Source organism: Amphiprion ocellaris, chromosome 20 (genome assembly GCF_022539595.1).
Source record: "Amphiprion ocellaris isolate individual 3 ecotype Okinawa chromosome 20, ASM2253959v1, whole genome shotgun sequence".
NCBI lineage: Eukaryota > Metazoa > Chordata > Actinopteri > Pomacentridae > Amphiprion > Amphiprion ocellaris.
Window position 1 is genome coordinate 17,562,177 of NC_072785.1, and position 19,130 is coordinate 17,581,306.

Below are 19,130 nucleotides of genomic sequence, written 5' to 3' on the forward strand. Positions count from 1 at the left end.
TGTCATTGTGCCCCTGCAGAGAAATTTCTGAAACCATGACTCTCCAGAACCCCAAAGGATCACAGCTCAACAACACAGGTACTGTGCTCAGCCCTGTCTGATTACAATCATGCTTCTGTTTGTAGGCAGTTATTGCTGTAACTCCACCAAAGTGTTGCATGCAATGAAAATGTGAAATTGATTCAGAATTTTGTGATGGTGCATTTTCTTTACTGGCCTTTAATGAGTTTACATAGAGTGGCAAACAAAAAGTGCAATGGGTAATGCAATCCAAGTGTTAGATTTCACACCAGCTCTGGCACAAACACACAGGTAGCCAACGAACTGTTGTAAATAAACCAAACAGTTAAACATGGGCACATTTTGCTGTCGTCGAATTGGAATACGCAATGTGTGACTTAGTGCCGTGATTAGTTGTTGGATATTGTACATTTGCAAAGTCTCATAATTGCATTTGTGGAAATGATCATTTTTGTCTGCAGGCTCTTCAGAGCAACATGGGAGTGGCAGCACCACAAACATGAATGTAAACGTCATCAGCCCGGAGAAAGTTTCTGCAAGTGCTAGACGACGATATGAGACTCAGGTTTGTGACACACAGACACACATGTAACTTTGCTGCTGAGTTTCACTTGTTTTTTATTTGTCTCGTTAGAAATTTAAATACAACTCTTTAAGATTTTTCTATCTCAGGCTCAGACATATTTGTCTCTTTCATCCTGAAACTAAATTTCTACCTTTTAACACACAAACACTTGTTAAGTCTTCTCATTGGCTCATCGACTCTTTTGTTTTATTTTGCGGCTCACCTTTCAAAGACCACAAGCTGTTACAGTGTATATGCTGTTACCTAAAAACTCTTGTAATAACCGGATAGAAATAATCTACAAAAGCTACTAGAATCAATCAATCAATGAGCACTGATCAAAAACACATGAGCCTGTGCCTATAAAAATCCAAAACCATACCTGTATTAAGTTTGGCTGCTATGCCTGTCCAAGTGTCTCCTTGTGCAATGATTCAATGATCCCGGTGCTACTGTCATGTTTGGAACGCTCCCTGGAAGTCCTGTTATGTAAACATGTCAAGCACCATCTGCAATGTGCGCTGAATCTCCTAAACTGTGTCAAAAAGGCGACCCTTCAACTGAATTTCTGTTTGGGGAAGAAGGCGGCGTCACAGGGAGCCAAATCTAGCAAACTGGGCAGATACAGAGCGTCGATATTGTGGTTGTGGCCAAAAACCTATGTGTAATCACCGCGCTGTGACCAGACACGCTGCACATTGGAACTCCCACATGCTATCACACCACAGTTCAGGTCATTTGCACCAAATGTTCTCTCCCAGACACCTCCGGTCATTACAGTAGAACTGTGCTTCAGCAGTCTGAGCCTGTCGGACTAATTCCCAGCGCACAACCACATGAATGTTGAAGAAAGTAACGAGCTTGCTCCTGATGTGCTCCTGACCTTACACGTCTTCTTTTCTGTTCTCTTGGTGACTGTGAGCCCTTCCACTGTGAAAACAGCAGTTCGTTTTCTTAGTGGTTGCCACAGACCCAACTCCACCACAGACGATGATCTTCTGACCTCTTGACTGACACAGAGTGAGATGTTTGCTTGTTGCTCCAGTTTGCGGTCCGTGGAGAAATCTCAAATGAGCTCCTGTCAGTGATCACAAAAGCATATGTAGCACAGTTCCTCCTGTTGATAATGTGGCCTCAAAAACTCTTCTGACTCGTGAAAGTTGGTGCTTGCACAAGTTGTATGTGAGCGACCGTGATGTGCTTCACGCACACACACCATGAACGTGTCTGAACTTTTTCTCACATTTTGGTTTTTGATTTACCTGCCCATTATAACCTTTCTCTAGAGCAGTGTTCCCCAGCAGTAATGGCTTGTAACCCTCTAAAAAAAGTCTTCTTGTGACCCCTTAACACATGTTATGGCTTCTGTGTAGACAGATGCTGTGAGCAGTTCAACCAAAGTTTCTTATGGTTTGGCTTTTTCCTCTTGTAGCATCCCTTTCTAAAGTATTGCTGTTGGTTGATCATTTTAAACCAACCCACTCATGACCTTCACACCCATATTCTTTACTGGAAACCATCCACTGTGTTATGGAGGAAAATACATACAGTGGACTTGAATCCAAAATTTCTTGGCGGGGATATCTTGAAGTAATATAGTGAGCTATGTTCACCCAATATGAAGTGTTATACTTGTGTAAAACACTCATTCTTTTCTGTTAAATTATTAGTAGCCTCTCTGTCAACATCTTCTCTTCTTTGTGTCTGTCTACATGTCTGTCTTACACACTTACTTAGAATATAGCGTTTGTAAGTTGAAGCCAAGTCAAATATTAGCTTATAAAAAGATTGCATGTAAAGATGGTGTTTTTCCACAGCTATTTCATTTTAATCATGGGAACAATAATTATTTGCTTCCGCCTTTTTTCATTTCTTTCATTCTTACTTTGATTCTCTCTACTTTCTCTCTCATTTCAGATCCAAACCAGATTACAGAATTTTGGTAGCAATTTGCAGAACAAGAGCAATGACATTGAGGTTCTGGCAGTAAGTCATTTGTTTGTTTACCCCTTTTATCCCTCCCAATCCCAGCTCCCCTTTTGTTGCTCTCCCACCTTATCTGTTGAATTCATGTGTGAAATCGCAGAGCGAGGAAAGGGCTTCTGATAGCTAAAACAACAAACATCACGGCTAGCAGCCCTTTTATAGTTATTTGCCTTGTGTTTAAATCCCCCGCTGGAGGTAAGATGGCTGTGAATCCATTCCAGTCGTTACAGAACAAAGAACACTAAACAGAAGGCAGCCAGCGTGTCATTTTAGACGGTGTAAATGGCTGCCATATTGAGTTTATTTGTAGTTGCACAGTGGATATATGGCCAGATTATTCTCAAAATAAATTATCCCCGCTTGTCCTTTCTACCATGTCACTGCATATTCCAAATACATTTGTCATCCCAGTTGGGATCTGGACTGCATCAGCGTTGCAACGGTAAATGAGTTACTGAAACATAGCAGACATAATCACCTTGATGCCGGTAAACAGTTACACAGGCCCATAAGTCTGTCATGCAGCCTGCTTGTCCATCAGTCAGCCTGGACACAGCAGTATTTGTTTTCCAGTGATAAACACAGAAGACCATTAGCCTCTTAGGAAAGGAACATGGAGTGCTTTCAGCTCTGCTTATAGCATTATCAAAATAGAATTACATGTACTTTTGTGATCCTAGAGTGGACTAGACTCTTCTTTTGCTGAAAGAATTGCTCAATCTTTTGGGCAGCAGGTGCAACAGTTGACATATTTTGCCCAGTAATGAAAGCGGTACTTGACATTCTGTTAAAATACATAACATATTGTGTTCTGTGCAGATTGTGGAATTGTTGCAGTGTGATGTAACGCTCCGCTCCATTGTCCCACAGGTGGACCTGCAGAAGGAAACGCTGATCAACTTCCTGTCTCTGGAGGTGGGTCCCCTGCTGGCTTCATCAACAACATGGCAGAGTTAATAAAAGGCTACGTCCAAATGAAGGCTGGGAGGGAGGGGGGAAGTGGAAAGAACGGCCAATAGAGGTCAAGATCCGAGACAGGAAGAGGGGATCCCGTCTCCTTCCTTACACTTCTGTCTGATGAGGAGTGCAGTGAGGGAACACCCCTGCACTTTTCCATAGCCAGGGAGACCCGTGAGAGTTTAAGTTGGCCTTTTAACAAGCCTCGCATATGCAACTGACGTGCTCTGTAGTTAACAAAAAGCACTCTTAGAAGGTGTTAATATTCACATTCCAAGCTTCTTACCAAGACTTCGCTCATAAAATCCCAAGTTCCCTTCAATGAAAGTTTAAAAAAAGACCAATTATTTTGTAAAGAAACATGCTGAAAGCTGAAAAATGCTCTTAACAATGCTATTATATAAGCAAAAGCCTCCACTCTATAAATGAACGGGCCACCTATACAGTCAGCCCCTTAGCTGCACATGTGTCAAAGACAACACATTCAGTATATATAACCCATGACAATACACAGTGTGTGTGTGTGTGTGTGTGTGTGTGTGTGTGTAACCAGGCTGGCAGGAAGGGCCCGTTTTAAATATGGCAAATTACTCCAAGTCACACAAGAAACCGAAGAAATCTATAAACCCACTGCTGCTTTGTGGCTTCTCTACCGCGCTACACTTGACATGCAAAAATATACTCCAGGGCTGCAACTGAAAAACCCCATTCATTCCTCCAAAATGCTGCCGACTTTATGATTCTGAAGTCTGTTAACAAACATGAAGAAAATGACACCTTGTGAGGCATTGTGGTGTACAGTCTCTACAGTTTTGGGTGTAATAAAACTAATCTGTTCCAGGTTTTTTTGGGGAGTTAGTGAACGTTGCGTGCAACTTTTTTATCACTTAACCTTCATTCTTTCTTCGTCCCTCGTTTTAATCCCTTCTCGTTTCCATTTCTTTCCAGTTCGACAGTGAGGAGCAGTTCAACGGCAGCGTGAAGACTCTGCTGTCCCGTCTTCCCAAGCAGCGCTACCTGAAGTCCATCTGTGACGAGATCCACCACTTCAAGATTGCAAAAAGGTGCATGGGCGTGTGTGATTGGGTGCCTTTTCATACGTTTGCCACTCTTCAAAGTGGAGCATGAGATTCTTATCCATTACACTTTTTGTCACATTCATCACGGTACGCTAGCTGTCCGTTCTGTATGTGTGCTGGAAGAAGATTCAGTGTTTGTACTACTGTAAATGTAAAACAAAGAAAGTGGCTTGGTCTGATCCACACAACACTATTACAGCATGTCCTGTGCACGCTCGTGCTCATGCACTTTTGAACTTATGCACTTGATGGAAGAAAAAGAGGGGGAGGGGAGATGGGTATGAATAGGCAGTAATGGTGAGAGAAACGGTAAAATCTGGCACGTGAAAACTTTTAAACCACACATTGTCTAACTTGCAAAAAACATTTATCGACAACTTTACAGTGCTAGACCTTCATCGTAGTGAATCTAGACTGTGTGCACGAGTCTGAAACTTTATGATATGCTCATTCCTCTCCTACAAATATATCATTAAATACGGTGACATCTACTGCAGGAACTCAGGGCAGGCTTGAAGCACTTACAGCTTTGCTAACTCCAAGGTGCTTAAAACAACAGCAAATAGTTGTTACTAAATGTAAGTAGAGTTCTGTGAGCACATGGAAAATAGAACATTGGAGGGTTTGTTCTGTTGGCCTATATTAAGATTGCGTTGGCGATGTTTGAGAGAAGATTGCAACTCGACAAGGACATCAAGAGGGCAGAAAAACAGCTTGTTGTCACCATCTTTCTTCTGAGCAGGCCGCTGGGAGTGTGTCGCTTAGGTGGAAATGATGGAAGGGTCGTAGCCATTTTTAGACTGAGTCCCATCGGCCTCAGCCAGAGACCGAGACGACAGGCAGCTGCCGACTAGTGATCCTAAGGAGACCTACATGGAGATTGAGGATGGAGAGGCTCCATTGTTCAGAGTTATGATATGCTGTTTATGGGACAGGGAGGGAACATGCTGGGGGGTTGGTTATGCAATCGAACTTTGTTTTCTTTATGTGCTTTCATGGTATTTTGCACCAAATGCATTGAAGTGCACATTGCTTATATGTCTTGCATAATTCTTTCAATAGTTGCTTAGGCTTTTCACTAAAATAACATATATGTTACAAGCTGGTGGCATGATTTTTATAGTAAAAAAAATACCAACTTTAGTACTATATGTCCCCTGGCAATGATAGATGTCAGTACAGACTTTCAATTTGCAATGTAGTCATTTGAATAAATAAATAATACTTAAATTAATGCTGAAAAATCTGAGCAGAAAAATTGGAACAAAAGAATGGAAAAACAGTCTAAAGTGAAAATGCCACTTCTACAACAGTCAAAACTCCCTGTTTTTAAAGCCCCATGTTCACATGCATAACCTAGTCTTTAAATGTCAGTGTTTTTATTTAACATTTCCCTACTGAAAGGCAAAGAAAGAGGAGCAACCTGATACTGTACAGACATTTTCCGAACAAACAGCTGTAGATGTCTGGTCCCAGCAGGAGCCATCGTGGAAGGTGAGCCAGAGAATCCACGACCTCGGCTCTCTGCTCACTCCCACATGTTTCCACCCACGACTAACGTGTTATTTTTCTTAAAATGAAACCTGAGGCAAACAGTGAAATATGTTAAAGACCATGTTTAAAAAAAAAAAAAAAAAAGGCAAAAAGGCAGACTTCCTTTTACAGGCAGCTGCCACTCCAAAGCTCCACGCAAGCCCACACACTCCAGGTGTAACAGTGACAGTCAGTCTTTCAAAGGGAGCTGTTAGACAGATAACTACTGCCTTGCAGAACATCAAATCCTCAGCTGATCCCATTTCCTGAGGTGAAATCTGGAGAAGGATTTGCCTTGTTTGGTCTTCTGGTGTGTGGCTCTTAACACCCCAGTTGATTAACACTTAGATTGCAGCTCAGGGGGGCGGGTTAGCTCCATCCGTCACTGTGGTTTTAGATGGAATGGTTAATATTCCCAAGCTTCCAAGCTCTTTTTTTTAGGACCTCAGCTAAATCCTCTGTTTTTGAGCTTTTTGTGTTGTGAGTGCCTACGGAGAGCAACCCTGTGAGGGATTCATTGGATTTTCTCTTTCATGAATGAGATGGTAACAAGAAAAATCAAAGACTCTGCTTTTGGCTTCCTGTTTGCCTCTCCACAACAGTTGGTTTTAATTTCCTGTCTTTGCTGTGTGTTTGAGTTGCCATTTAGAGGCCTTGACTGATAAATGAGCATCACAGAGGCAACAATGGATATATTCAGCATGTGTTTTTATACTTTTGTTTAGTTGTCTTCATTGAATGTAGGGCACAGGCAACTGAGGCCAGATGAGTGGGGTGAAGGGCTTATACAGCAGTCTCCTGGCTGCAGCAGGACCATAAACTAAACTTACCCCAGAGGCTTTGCAGTCACTGACCTTTGCTTCTAGCCAAAACGACTGCGGGCAAGACCTGCATGTAAAACCTGCAGCTTCACTGCTGTTCCAACAAGTTTACAGCAATGCTAGCAGCTCTGTGAGACTGTGGTTGGACTCCGTGGTACCTTCATTTAGATGATGTTACAAACATGCACAGTGACTGCTAACATGCTAATGTTTGTTCAGTAGCACTAAACACAAAGCATGGCTGAGGCTGATGGGGATGCATTCACTTTGCAGGTATTGGATGCGTTTTGTTAGTGGTGCTTAATGAAATTTAGTTCCAACATTTCATCCTTAAGAGAACTGTCTCTGTACCAAATTTTCTAGCATTCTAGCCTATAGTTGTCGAGATAGTACACCAAGACCCAAAAAGTCAACTTTATGGTAGCACAAGAAAGAAATTTAGGGGATTGAGTTGGTTCTCCTCTACTTGGGACCATGAATATTTGTACAGAATATTCCAGTATTTGGAGATGATCACTTAATTATCTTACCTCAAGCTCCTTGAGTAGCAGAACTATAGAGCACCAATGTTCAAAGTGATCAGTTTGACTTAAACTGTAATGGTGATGTCACAGTTTAAAGACCCTACCTTGGTTTAAAAAATAAAATAAAAATCAACCTTTTAACCATAATGCTAGAAGACATTATGAGCAAAATAAGTAGTCAGTGCCACGATTGAACAATACCACCTTTAAAATTCAGTCTACCAATGTTCAAGAACACGGATCTGAACAACAAACCGAGGGAAATAATTCTGTCAAACTACATTGTGGGTGGGAGGAGAGAAGGTGCATGAGCACTGAGCCTTGAAGAATCTGCACACAAGGCTCAGTGCTCATGCACCTTCTCATGCACCACCCAGGCCTGGCCTGGCCGGGGTGGAGAGCCGGTTAAAGCCAGGCCTGGCCTGGCCTGGGTGGGAGGAGAGAAGGTGCATGAGCACTGAGCCTTGTCCCAAAGAAGCTGCACAAGGCTCAGTGCTCATGCACCTCCTCCTCATGCGCCACCCAGGCCTGGCCTGGCCGAGGATGATTATGTCTAGCCAGCTTTAGAATGCAGCCTTTAGAATGTTGAGCGGGTTCCATCCCATTGTTGAAATAAAAACACCTGCCTAAAGACAGTGGCTGCTTCAGACAGGTGCACTTTTCCCGTACAAAAGCTGCGCTGTTGTATGGCAAAAGTACAGCTGTTGCACTTTTGCCATGAATAAATAAATAAATAAATAAATAAATGTATGTTTTTATGTATCATCATTCTTCTTCAGAATCAGTTCCTTCTTTGAACATGCAGGACGAATTACTCCAATCTTACAACTTGCTATTGTGTTTCACAGAGAACTTAGGGTGAATTGATTGGGGACTGGTGCATGGTGACAGATGTAGGGACTTCATAGATGTGCACGTTTTAGAGGAAGGAATGGTGTAGAGTTACATTTAATCATTTTAGGGCAGGAGGAGATTATTTTCATGGAAAAGAAAACCTTCTAAATATATAACTGTAATACACTGAGATGAGTTTTTAGGGGTTTAATCGATGACCGGAGAGGGATTTTAAGTATTAAGATGATTTTCATTTCTCCAGTGAGTTATGGGGTGCCGATACTCTGGACATGGACTCTTGGCAGGGTTGTCTGCTCTGTTATTTCAACAGGACTGGCTCTTAATCTAGATTCCTGGAAACCCTCCTGGCTGAATTTCATTGTCCTGATTTTGAGATGTTCTACTTGGAATTCCACCATGAACAATTCTAATTTTTATAACAGACAAATGTTGTCCTCTTGCAGGGTGGCTGTGGTGGTGCTGTACAGCTATAAGGACGACTACTACAAGGTCCTTATGTGAAAACCAACAAATTCCACCCGATGGGAGACATTCCACCTCGTTTGAGGCTTAGCAGACTCCCAGAGACTGTTTTCATTCTTGGACTTGCAGAAACTGAAGACTGACAGATTGATACCTTTTCTGTTTGAGAAGAAGAAGAAGAAGAGAACTCCAAAGAAAGAGGTGATTTTCTGTTACAGTGTTAAACAGTACTTCAGCCATTAGGGCCAAGCTCAGTAACTTTCCCAAAGCTTTTCAGTGTTTTGTGGTTCTCTGAACAGACAGACAAAAGGATGAGTGGACTTTATTGCCTTAATAGAACTGTAGAATTTGAAAGAGTAAGGGCTTTTTCCTGAAGATTCTGTCATAAATAAGAGTTTTACTTTTCTAATTAGCAACAAGATAAAAAGAAGGAATAAATCACTTTTTTCCCCACATGCTGTGATTTGATGTATGTGTGTATTAAGGAGTATAAACAGCCATTTTCGGCCTGACGATACAGATGACTATCAATTTGAATACTGAGGATTACCTCATAATCTCCTTTCATTTACAGAGCTGATACTCATGAATTTTGTGTAGATAGATGTTGGGAAGTTTGGGGAGTTATGAACACAACTTTGACAGCTTCATATTGCAATATTTGACATATTCAAAGCCTGGGAAACCGACCCCACTGTTTGCTTTATTGATCCTTCCGGAGAAGCTTCCTCACCTTGAAGTTTATGAGCAAGCTTTGCTGGACAAGTCAAAACAACAGTGCAGCCTACACTCAGGATTATCCAGGTTTCCAGGCCTGGTCCGCATGTCTTTGTGTCTTCCGGTGTTTTATTAGCCCATTGGATAGATGAGAGGTCTTCTTTCTCTTCACTAGTACTCAAATCTCGAAGGACCTCCTTCCTCAGAAACAACCCACCTCCACTAAACACATCTGCTCGTGCTACTGAGATAAGGAAACAGCTGTAGTAAGCAAGAGAACGATCAGATTTAAAGGAACTAAGAGAAGACAAATTCTCATTTGGAGCAAAACTCCAGGGCCAGATGTGCAGAAGCCTGCAAGTGAATCAAAACCGCTAACAGATACTATCTTGGATGACATAGTGCACTTTGGGGAATCGGTCCTCTAATGCAGTTGAAGTATCACAACTGCAGGCCACTTTGGTTCACACATTTATTTTTCAAAAAAAAGTGTAAATGTTACAGTTCATCATCTAGGAAACATATTTACAAGATTTGCAACAGTGAAATAAATAAGGTTGTATAGAATATAGCAGATAGAAATGGTAAATGGTCTACAATGTACAGCAGCTTTGGCTACTAAAAGTTCATTTTCAAAAAACAAAAATGTCAAACTATAGTTTAGTATTAATAAATAAAGCTATGTGAAAAAATAAATAAGGTACTCTTCTGTCCTACTTATTTAAACTACTTTTTTTTTTTTTACACATAGAAGAACAAAGAATTGCGTAAGCTTTTACAGTCGCCTCTTCATTTTAAAGCACATAGTCATGATTCAAACAGATACAAGTCTACCAAGTTACGAAAACACTTCAATATAAATTGGTCTCTAACCAATTTTGGCATCAAAATCGTCTTTGTATTAAGATATTGGCGATGGATTGATAGCTCTGATCCAACTTTTTTCTGTTGAAACCCCAGGTTGTTTTGCAATGCTTCTCAGATTCTGTCCTTCCCTATACTGATCAGACTGGTACGGAGCCTCTAGCTGCAACAGCATGTTCACTTGAGTGGTTTAACATCTCTGTGTGCTTAATATGCCTATCAAATCCCTGATTAGGGCCTTTATCCCTCCAAGAATCCTGCAGGGTGCTTTCTAAAACACTGGCTCCAAAGAAAAATGCTACGTCTCTTTAACGCGCTCTGATGTAATGTGTACCATCATGCACAGATGCTAAAGAGCTCCCCTTAAACTTCCATGTCAACACATCTCATAATTCTCTTGTATTTGAAGAGCCGATGAGAACCATAACTGCACAACACAATCTGTTCATCTTAACAGTGGGTGAATAAATTACAGGGTTTTTTTCTTAATATGGGCAAACGGTTAATAAAAACAAGATAAAGAAAATGCATTAAGGCCATAGAATTAAGGCTTTAAAAAGAATTGTTACTAACCATCGCTGGCATGTGTGAACAGCAGCTCCCCACACACACAGCTGTGAATGAAATTATGGGGATTATTAAGGTTATTCTGATTCCCAAGAAGTGAGGCATAGTATCAAAAACATTCCTTATAGGTCCAGATGAAGCATCTGGCACCATTTTGTCTCCTCTACTGACAATAAAATCACATTCTACCTGGATGAGCATCGCTCCACTTCCATTCTGAAGTTTTTGAGATTAATTCTTGGCTGATTCCTTCTTAAAGAGTATAGCTATGACGACTACTGGCTGCTGCGTTGCGGACAAGTTTGGAGAGTGGGTTCACATATTTCATTTGAAGGAAATGCGGTTTGTTGTGGGAGATTTTTGAATGGAATGACTCAGGTCATTTGAAGGTAGAAGCAACGCTATTATCTGGGAAGCGTGTCCTTCCTGTACCGGATGGGGGGGAATGTTTAGACTGGCATTTCAAAATGTTTCAATCTGGCCCCACAGAGACACCCATAATAAAAACAAGAGATGGCCAAGAACAACACTACATCTAGTACAAATACTGTAGAAATATACAAAAACTTAGATGGAAACCACACATTCTAAAGCAGGGGTTTGGATCTGGGGGTCTACGTAAAGCCTGCTGACTTGTGATTTGGCTGTAGAACCCAGTTTGATCCAACAGGATTACCAGTTCCTTTGGGCTCCCTGCTGATGACAATGATTACATCCATGAAGCACTGCTGCTCTTAGGAGGGCAGCATCATCTATTCCCCTTCAAACTACAGCCCAAACCCCTGTCCTAAAGCTTTTTTATGCTCCTCTTATTGCCCCAAAGTTCCAGTTTCAAAAGAGGCAATAATAAGCAGTAATAATACAGTGATCACAGTCAAAGTCTGAGAGGAGCCTCTCTGGCGGCCTCCTTCTCTGTTTTAAAGCAGAGCCCAGAGTGGCTGTGTCCTTTTATGTGTCCACCCCGTCCATCCACCTCCCAGCATGTCACTCCACCCAAATGCAGAAGAATAATGGACACATAATGAAAGAAACAGTGGTCACTTGCTTGGTCTCATGGAGAGCATCCTCGGTTTTACTGTCACACAAAGAAAAGGGTGGGAAGAAGGCAGCGGCCGAGGTGTGTGTGCACTGCTACACTAACCACCAGGGGATACAGCAGGAGAGAGTGGGAGGTGCCGGACAGCTCTGATCTGCAGAGTGAGAGGGGTTTTTGTTTTGTTTCTTTTTAGCGCGGCGTCCAGTCGTTGCCCAGGCTCATCTTGGCCCTGGGGATGGTCATCTTGTCCGTGCAGGGGGAGCTCATCTCCGGAGAGAAGTGGATGATGCCGCAGTCGCTCTTCACATTCTGAAATTTGTTCTCCTTGGAGGGCTCCATATAGACCACGGAATTCTTGTTTACATGCTTCTTGAGGATCACAGTCTGCAGGGGGAAATGCACAAACAACACAATCCCTCAGGGTTAGATTGAAGTTCACAGCTCGCATGTGATGACAGTTCACTAATTTATGCGCTCTTTCTTTGTAAAAGAGATGACTTCTGATGAATTCAGATTTTTCAGTCTCATTTCATGGTAGAGATTTTATGACTGACATGACCTTCTACCAGCTGAAAGTACAGAGCAAAGGGAAGCTACATTAATCCTAAAGTCATGACAGCTTTAGCACTGGTTCAAGAAGGAACTGGAAGATCAAGGAAAATGCCTCCTGACTTATCTGCACTTAAACGTGGCGCACACAGCTATCTATATGAGGAAGTCTGCAATAAGGCACCGTCTTAAGCAAGGGCTTCAAAATCATAAGCTGATTAATGTGATTTACAGTTGACCTCTCACCTTCTTTGGTGCACTGTAGCAGGACATCTGCACCCACTTCTTTTTCTTGTTGATGAGCAGCGCCACCACCAGAAAGATGATGATGGCTAGGAGGAGTCCTGCCAGGATCCATGCGGCTGACTGGTAAATGAGGGCCATCTCCGTCTGGCTGGGGTAAGTCTCACCCAAGCCCGGCTCGTCTGTGGGACACAGACAGCACTGAGTTTGAATATGCAGCCCACAAAAAAGGTTTGATTGTCACTTTGCCCGCAGGATTTGCGAAATCTAAATTGAAAACAGCTTTTTTCTCTGCCTTTGCGTTTGGCAGATTTCCCAGCTCAGTTGTTAACATTAAAGAATTAACGCTCAGTGTCCCGAGAGGGATCGTGTTTCTGCCAATGTCCATTGATCATTATTGTTTTAGTTCAGCATGAGTTAGTATGTGTTTCGCTCATTCATCAAGCCATCCCTAATCCCCTCCATTAGTTTACACACTCAGAGGAACTGGCAGGGACAAAATGACAAACATGCCGACTAGCTAGGATGGAGTTACTACGGTAGAGTGTATGTGTGTGCAGAGATGGTAGAGGAGGAGAGCATTTAATAGGCAGGTACCTGTTTCAGCAATGATGGATGGCACAGTGACAGTAGTGATCCACAGGGCACTCTCCACTGTGGTAGTGACTGTTGTCTTGGGAGCGTTTGTGGACACCATGACGGGCACCGATGTGGTCACGTCTGTTCAGGCGGAAATAATATCCATTACCAACATCACTTCTTGTTGTGCGAAACATGCCAGGCATAAATATTTCTAGCTGTGAGGTAGTGTATAAACTCCCTGGTGTCTCAGCTGATAAGCTGTGTTTATAGGATCTGTCCTCTTAACTTCCACTGTAACGCTTTGTTGAGGCATTACGTAAAAAGCTCTGTTTTCCATTGGGCAAATAACAAAAACAAAAGGCCTGGTGAAACGGCTACATATCAGGGCGAACAATGGAAGCCTATGCTGGGGCTTTCCTCTATAGGAAAAGCTGACATGGAACTTTGCCTTCCTGTGCCGCTGCAGAGAGTGTCGCAGGCCGATTCAGCCAGCGACAGGAAACACGTGTGAATGTGCGGATGCTTGAGGAATGTTTTCACTCTGAGTGGACGGTGTGTATGTGTGTCACATGGAATGTTTTGTGAGTGATCGTGTTTGCCTATGTAGCGCCAGAGTGGCTACGTCTAATGAGCAAACACACACAAACACATTCAGTCTGGACACTGGCATTCCCTCTCTTCTGACATGTAGCAGTATGAATTATAGCTTTTCCCTCAGCAGGCTGTGTCTTGTTCCAGTGGCACCATTTCTTATAAAGGATGGTATTTTTGCACAGTAAGTGGAAGCGTTACATAAACTACACTTTAGTATGGAATATAAACCACATTTAGTATGTCTAAACTCACTTTTTTGGTATTTTTAGTGTAATAAAAACACTCAAAGCCGAGTCTAAAGACAACTCTGGCACATGCACTTTATAAAAGGCTGCTTTCTCTTTACTGCGTCGCACTTAAATACCCACCGAGACAGTGTGGGCAGCACTGGCCCTTGCGCAAAACGGGCACCCTGCAGTTGGCAGCAGGGCAGCGCTGAGAGAAACACTGAATGGTGCCGTTGTTGCAGGTGCAGCTGGTGCAGGCGTTGGCTTTCCAGGAGTCTCCGGCGAGCAGCACGTCTCCATCGCTGGTTATGCAGTACTCCTGTTGGCTGTTGTTCACTGGCAGCAAGGGGCTCAGGGTCTCATCTACGGGTGTACACAGGTGTAAATAGGGTCAATCATAAAAAAACACCACCAAGGTGATACATAAGACTGTGCGGTATGTGACTTTATAGCCTCTTTGCCTGGAAATGTAAGGCTACAGGTGGTAGAGAAATGCTGTTTTTAAAAGGAAAACCCTACTTTCATCCAAGCTGTATAAAAGTACAGTAAGGCGCCTGCTTCTACACAGTTCCTACATTTAACCACGCTGTATAACATCTCAGTCCACAAAAGGTTTTTGGGCCTTTAGTGTTGCACTCAAGATAAGATGCTTTACTGTATGTTAAGCACAAACGCAAGCGACTCCATATGGGAGATGTCAGTTCAGGCTGGGACCTTATCTGTCTCTCTCATCAGACCCCCGCAGGCCTGAGATCTATTGCCTTTTCATGACCAAAGACTTCGTTAGCATGTACACACAGCACCACTCCACTGTACACATACATCACAGGGCCTGTCAGTGAGATGTGTATTATTCCCACATTCCTGGTGACCAGGCCCATACATATATCAAAGGCTGGCCTCTGACAATCTGCTTTTGTGAAGGGAGATGCAGCGATAAGGCTGGACCGGCATTCTCAAGGAGCAGCTCTCAGGGGCAGTCATGCATTGCTGATTTGTGGGCCTCATGCTTGGGAGTGCTTGGGATATGTTGTTTATAAGTTTGTAAGTGTATAAGAGCGACTGGGTCGTTTGGGAACAGTTGTAAATAAAATATGCGTGTGGTTTTGCATTTGTGTAGACATTTGTTTCAAACTATATTCCCATAACCGGAGAAATAGCACAGATTCAGCACAGATTAGTTACATTCTTTCCCTTAAAGCAAAAGAGGGTTAGATGAACCTCCGGTGTGGGCCGCTGGGTAAAAGCAGTCCACATGTGCTGCTGCCGGCCTGGACGATCTCTATGTAAACCCAACCGGTCTTGGCTGGTTTCTTTATGAGCCTGTGTGCCTGACATAAAACTGCCCGACAGAGTGCAACATGCAAGACCTTCCAAAACCACATGCTGATAGCACATCCAAAACAGCTTTACACTTTCTCTGCCTTCTACCCAAACTTCTGACGGCCCCTCCTGGAGTTATTCAGACGTTTTTTCCACCCCATAAGTTCCCCTATTCTTGCATCGCCTGTTTTTTTTTTTTTTTTTTTTTTTTGGATTACCTAGGCACACGTGGCAACAGGTGTCCTTGTTCCTGACTGGTGTCTGGCAGAGAGCCGGGGGACAGACTTCAGTGTCGCACAGGACGCGTCCCTTCCTGCAGGTGCAGCGTGTGCACTCGTCCAGGTTCCAGGTCTCCCCTTCCACATAAAACTCCCCTCCAGGGGCTCTGCACACCACCATGTCCATCCCCTCTGGCTGGCCGCTGCCTGACTCATCTACAATAGACAGAAAAAAAACAAAGACAGTCACCTCTAACATCAAATCCTGGTCGGCTTTCATCGCCAAACATTCATTCAGTTCCTAACCGTAACTGCCACACAATGATGTGAAACAAGAATCTACAAAGAGCAAACAGATTCGGAGGTTACTGGAATAAGGATGCTTGACAGACCACTGTCCATTAAAAAGTAGCCTTGGGCAGTGGAGGGTGGCGTCCAAGTTGTTTTTGACACTAATTTAGTGAAAACATCTTTCTGTCCAGCAGGGTAGCAGACATCTGCAAAGAGTTAGTCTGTTTGTCCCCTGACTGCAAAGTTCACAGAGCTTCTGAAAGTTGTAGACATTCTTTCACTCCTAAATATTTGAACAGCCAACTGAGTCACTCCTCCATAAATATCCCTCATGAGTTGGAAGGTTGTGGTGGATAAAAAAAAGAAAAAAGTGTAGATCGGTGTAGCTTCCGTTTTACAGTCTGTGTGTTTGGAAGTTCAAGAGGCCACCAAGTCTAAGATCTAAAAGCTAGAAAACGATCCAAAGCTTTCAGATCTGCTGTCTTCTTAAAGGAGTACTCCACTTTATTAAAACTTGAGTCTTATGTTCTGTTGTAGACATTAGTTTCATTGGTTATGATGATACACAAGGGAGTGCTGAGATGGCAAAAATTTAATTGCACTGGAAAACTGTGTGTGAGTGGCTACAGCATGTATGGTACGTAGAGGGACTAGAAGATCACTGTGCAAGCCAGGACGGAGGTTTCTAATGAATAGCTTGGTGAACAATTGTACCATTCTCCCTCATTTACTCCAAATGAGTAGAACCAACATGGTGGTTTGTTTGAAACCTGCCTGCTTGTGTTTCTTGCCCCATCAGACTTCCTTTGAGCCATGTCGACGTATTCCCAGAACTAACTCTGTGCGTTATTGCTACAGATGGGCCAAAACTATGAAAATAACACTCAAGTTGTAATAACTGCAAATAACCCTTTGATCCCACGTTTGAAAACGCTCGAAACACGGAGACGTACCTTCGCAGGTCGGACAACACTGGTCAGGCTTGACGACAGGGTGAGAACAGCTGGGAACGGGACACGATATGAGCACACACATCTCTCGTCCGGAGTGGCAGTAACAGTCACGACAGCCGTCATGCCAGCCATCGCCTTCCTCATATCGGTGGCCGTTGGAGGTGAGGCAGTAGCTGGGCATCGGAGCAGGGACAGTGGTGCTTGGGACATGGCCGCTTTCTGCAGACACAGACATGAAAGGTGCAGACATTACTGAAGCGGCTCGGGAATAGCTGTGCAAAAAAAAAAGTCACAAAGCAAACGCAGCCTGCTGTGGCAAAGAAACTTGTAAATTCACTGTGGAAATTTCATTAAGCGCCTTTATGATTTACAGTAAAATGGGCCAGAGTTATTGTCTTAGATCCAATTTCATTAAAGGCTAAAGTGAGAGCTAAGTGATTATGGCTTCATATACTGAAACAGTCATGATTTGACCTTCCTTCATTGCGAATTTATTTGCCAATAATCAATTTATAACGCAGCCACAGAGGCAGCTTAATAAATTTCTCTTGATTTTTGTCAACCGACAAAAAAACTAAAGGGTTGTTACTGAGACACATAAACCTTGTTAAGAGCCCAAGATGCAACGTTGGCACAGCAGGGCTTTAAAAGCTCGTAGGGATCTGGAACAAAGCTGAAGGCAGTGAACTGTGCAACGTTGCACAATTCAGACAGACGTTTCGATGTCTATTCTCTTCTATTTTTATATCCTTAAAACACACAAGAAAAAAAATCATAGTCCAAAGAAAGTTGTCTATGTGTAAATATTTTAGTCGCCTACAGGGAGTCTGAGTCACAAGTTTCAAAATCAGGTAAACAGTGGTTTATTTGTAGTGGGCTGTGTGTGTTCCTCTGTTTGTGGAGATGGGGAGCCAGGTGCACTGATCGCTTCATCATATGAGAAAAGCATAAGCGTGTTTGAGGCTGAAATATTTATAATACGGCTAAAATGGCAAAATGAACACATCGCATGAAATGTGGTGGAGCATAAACATGGCTTCTGCATACTGGCTTTGGATGAGGGAATCTAATTAGAATTGCACACACATCCCCTGGATAAAACTAAACACCAACAAGAACCAAAATAAGCCGACATAAAAGTCTCAGTCTCAACGCACAGCAGCGAAAGGTCACAGGAAATCACAGCTGCAGCTTAGTATCAGAAATTCATCTCTGCTTACAACGCTCTCCTTTCTCCTTCTGTCCTCTACCACTTACACTGCTTACAGTCCAGACCTTATTTAGCAACTCTAGATAAATATCAGGAGGAAGCTCGATATTTATACAGTTCAGAGGTGGGTGATGCATATATTGTAAGAAGGAGCATATTCAGTAACAGTCTTGATAAAGTGTCAATGTACAACATGAACTGAAGTCCAGGTGTTGACCTGAATATACAGGAAAGGTCAAGAGCTTGTAAAAATGAGCAGGGCTCATCCTCTGGGGGTCAGGAAAACCCAGTGAATTACTTCAGAGCATTGCAGCAAAAGGCTAATTCAATAAATAAAAACGAAAAGTTGTCACTGTCTGTGTAATGAATGAATGAATAAACTCAGTATATTTTATATCAAAATTAAATAAATAAACCTTCACAGAATTTTGTGCAAATTGAAAATTTTGTCCTTGAGAATTCCATGGATGCTATGATTTATGTTCTGAACACAAATATTTAATTGAGCTCATGTGACGAACTAAACATTGTCTGGAAATGGCATAATCTATTTGTTCTTTTCTGTTTTTTATGTGACTTCTACTTTGTTTTCTGCTCTCGTTTTAGTATTATGGACTTATTATGTCTGTTTATCATCTTGTTTTTTTCTAATTTAGAAACCAAAGAGACACAGTGTGTTATTCTAATTGTGTCGAGGTAAATCCCACTATTGTATTGGTTATGTGGAGTAGAAGAGTTTGAACTTTTTCATTTATTTAATATCAAGATTTGTATGAAACAGATCTTGTGCCAAAGTAAGATCACCCACGATTAAAGATCATCACCCCCTTATAAATTATTAGTAGCACCTCTTGTGCTGCAATTGAAATAAACGATGGCTTTTCATAATTTCCCTTCATGCTAATATTTGTTGACAGCACTAGCAGGCATCTTCAAACCATTATTATCAAGTT

General features: G+C 42.4%; 2 protein-coding genes across 3 annotated transcripts in view; one reads left to right on the forward strand and one right to left on the reverse strand.

Annotated features, from left to right (window-relative positions):
- Positions 1–9,256, forward strand: part of eif2ak4 (eukaryotic translation initiation factor 2 alpha kinase 4) — a 29,294-nt gene extending 20,038 nt beyond the window's left edge. The window contains exons 34-39 of the mRNA XM_023261115.3: positions 20–78; positions 483–586; positions 2,504–2,572; positions 3,443–3,487; positions 4,478–4,593; positions 8,785–9,256. Of these exons, the coding sequence (XP_023116883.2) occupies positions 20–78; positions 483–586; positions 2,504–2,572; positions 3,443–3,487; positions 4,478–4,593; positions 8,785–8,842 (451 nt within the window). The 3' untranslated portion in view covers positions 8,843–9,256. The remainder of the gene's footprint in view (positions 1–19; positions 79–482; positions 587–2,503; positions 2,573–3,442; positions 3,488–4,477; positions 4,594–8,784) is intronic.
- Positions 9,257–9,978: 722 nt separating this feature from the next.
- crim1 (cysteine rich transmembrane BMP regulator 1 (chordin-like)) overlaps positions 9,979–19,130 on the reverse strand; it is a 34,173-nt gene continuing 25,021 nt past the window's right edge. For both annotated transcript variants that reach the window (XM_055005876.1, XM_023261127.3), the window contains 6 exons: positions 16,968–17,186; positions 15,724–15,939; positions 14,324–14,545; positions 13,377–13,499; positions 12,783–12,961; positions 9,979–12,371 (listed from right to left, as the gene is read on the reverse strand). In XM_055005876.1, coding sequence (XP_054861851.1) covers positions 12,177–12,371; positions 12,783–12,961; positions 13,377–13,499; positions 14,324–14,545; positions 15,724–15,939; positions 16,968–17,186 — 1,154 coding nt within the window. In that variant the 3' untranslated portion in view covers positions 9,979–12,176. The remainder of the gene's footprint in view (positions 12,372–12,782; positions 12,962–13,376; positions 13,500–14,323; positions 14,546–15,723; positions 15,940–16,967; positions 17,187–19,130) is intronic.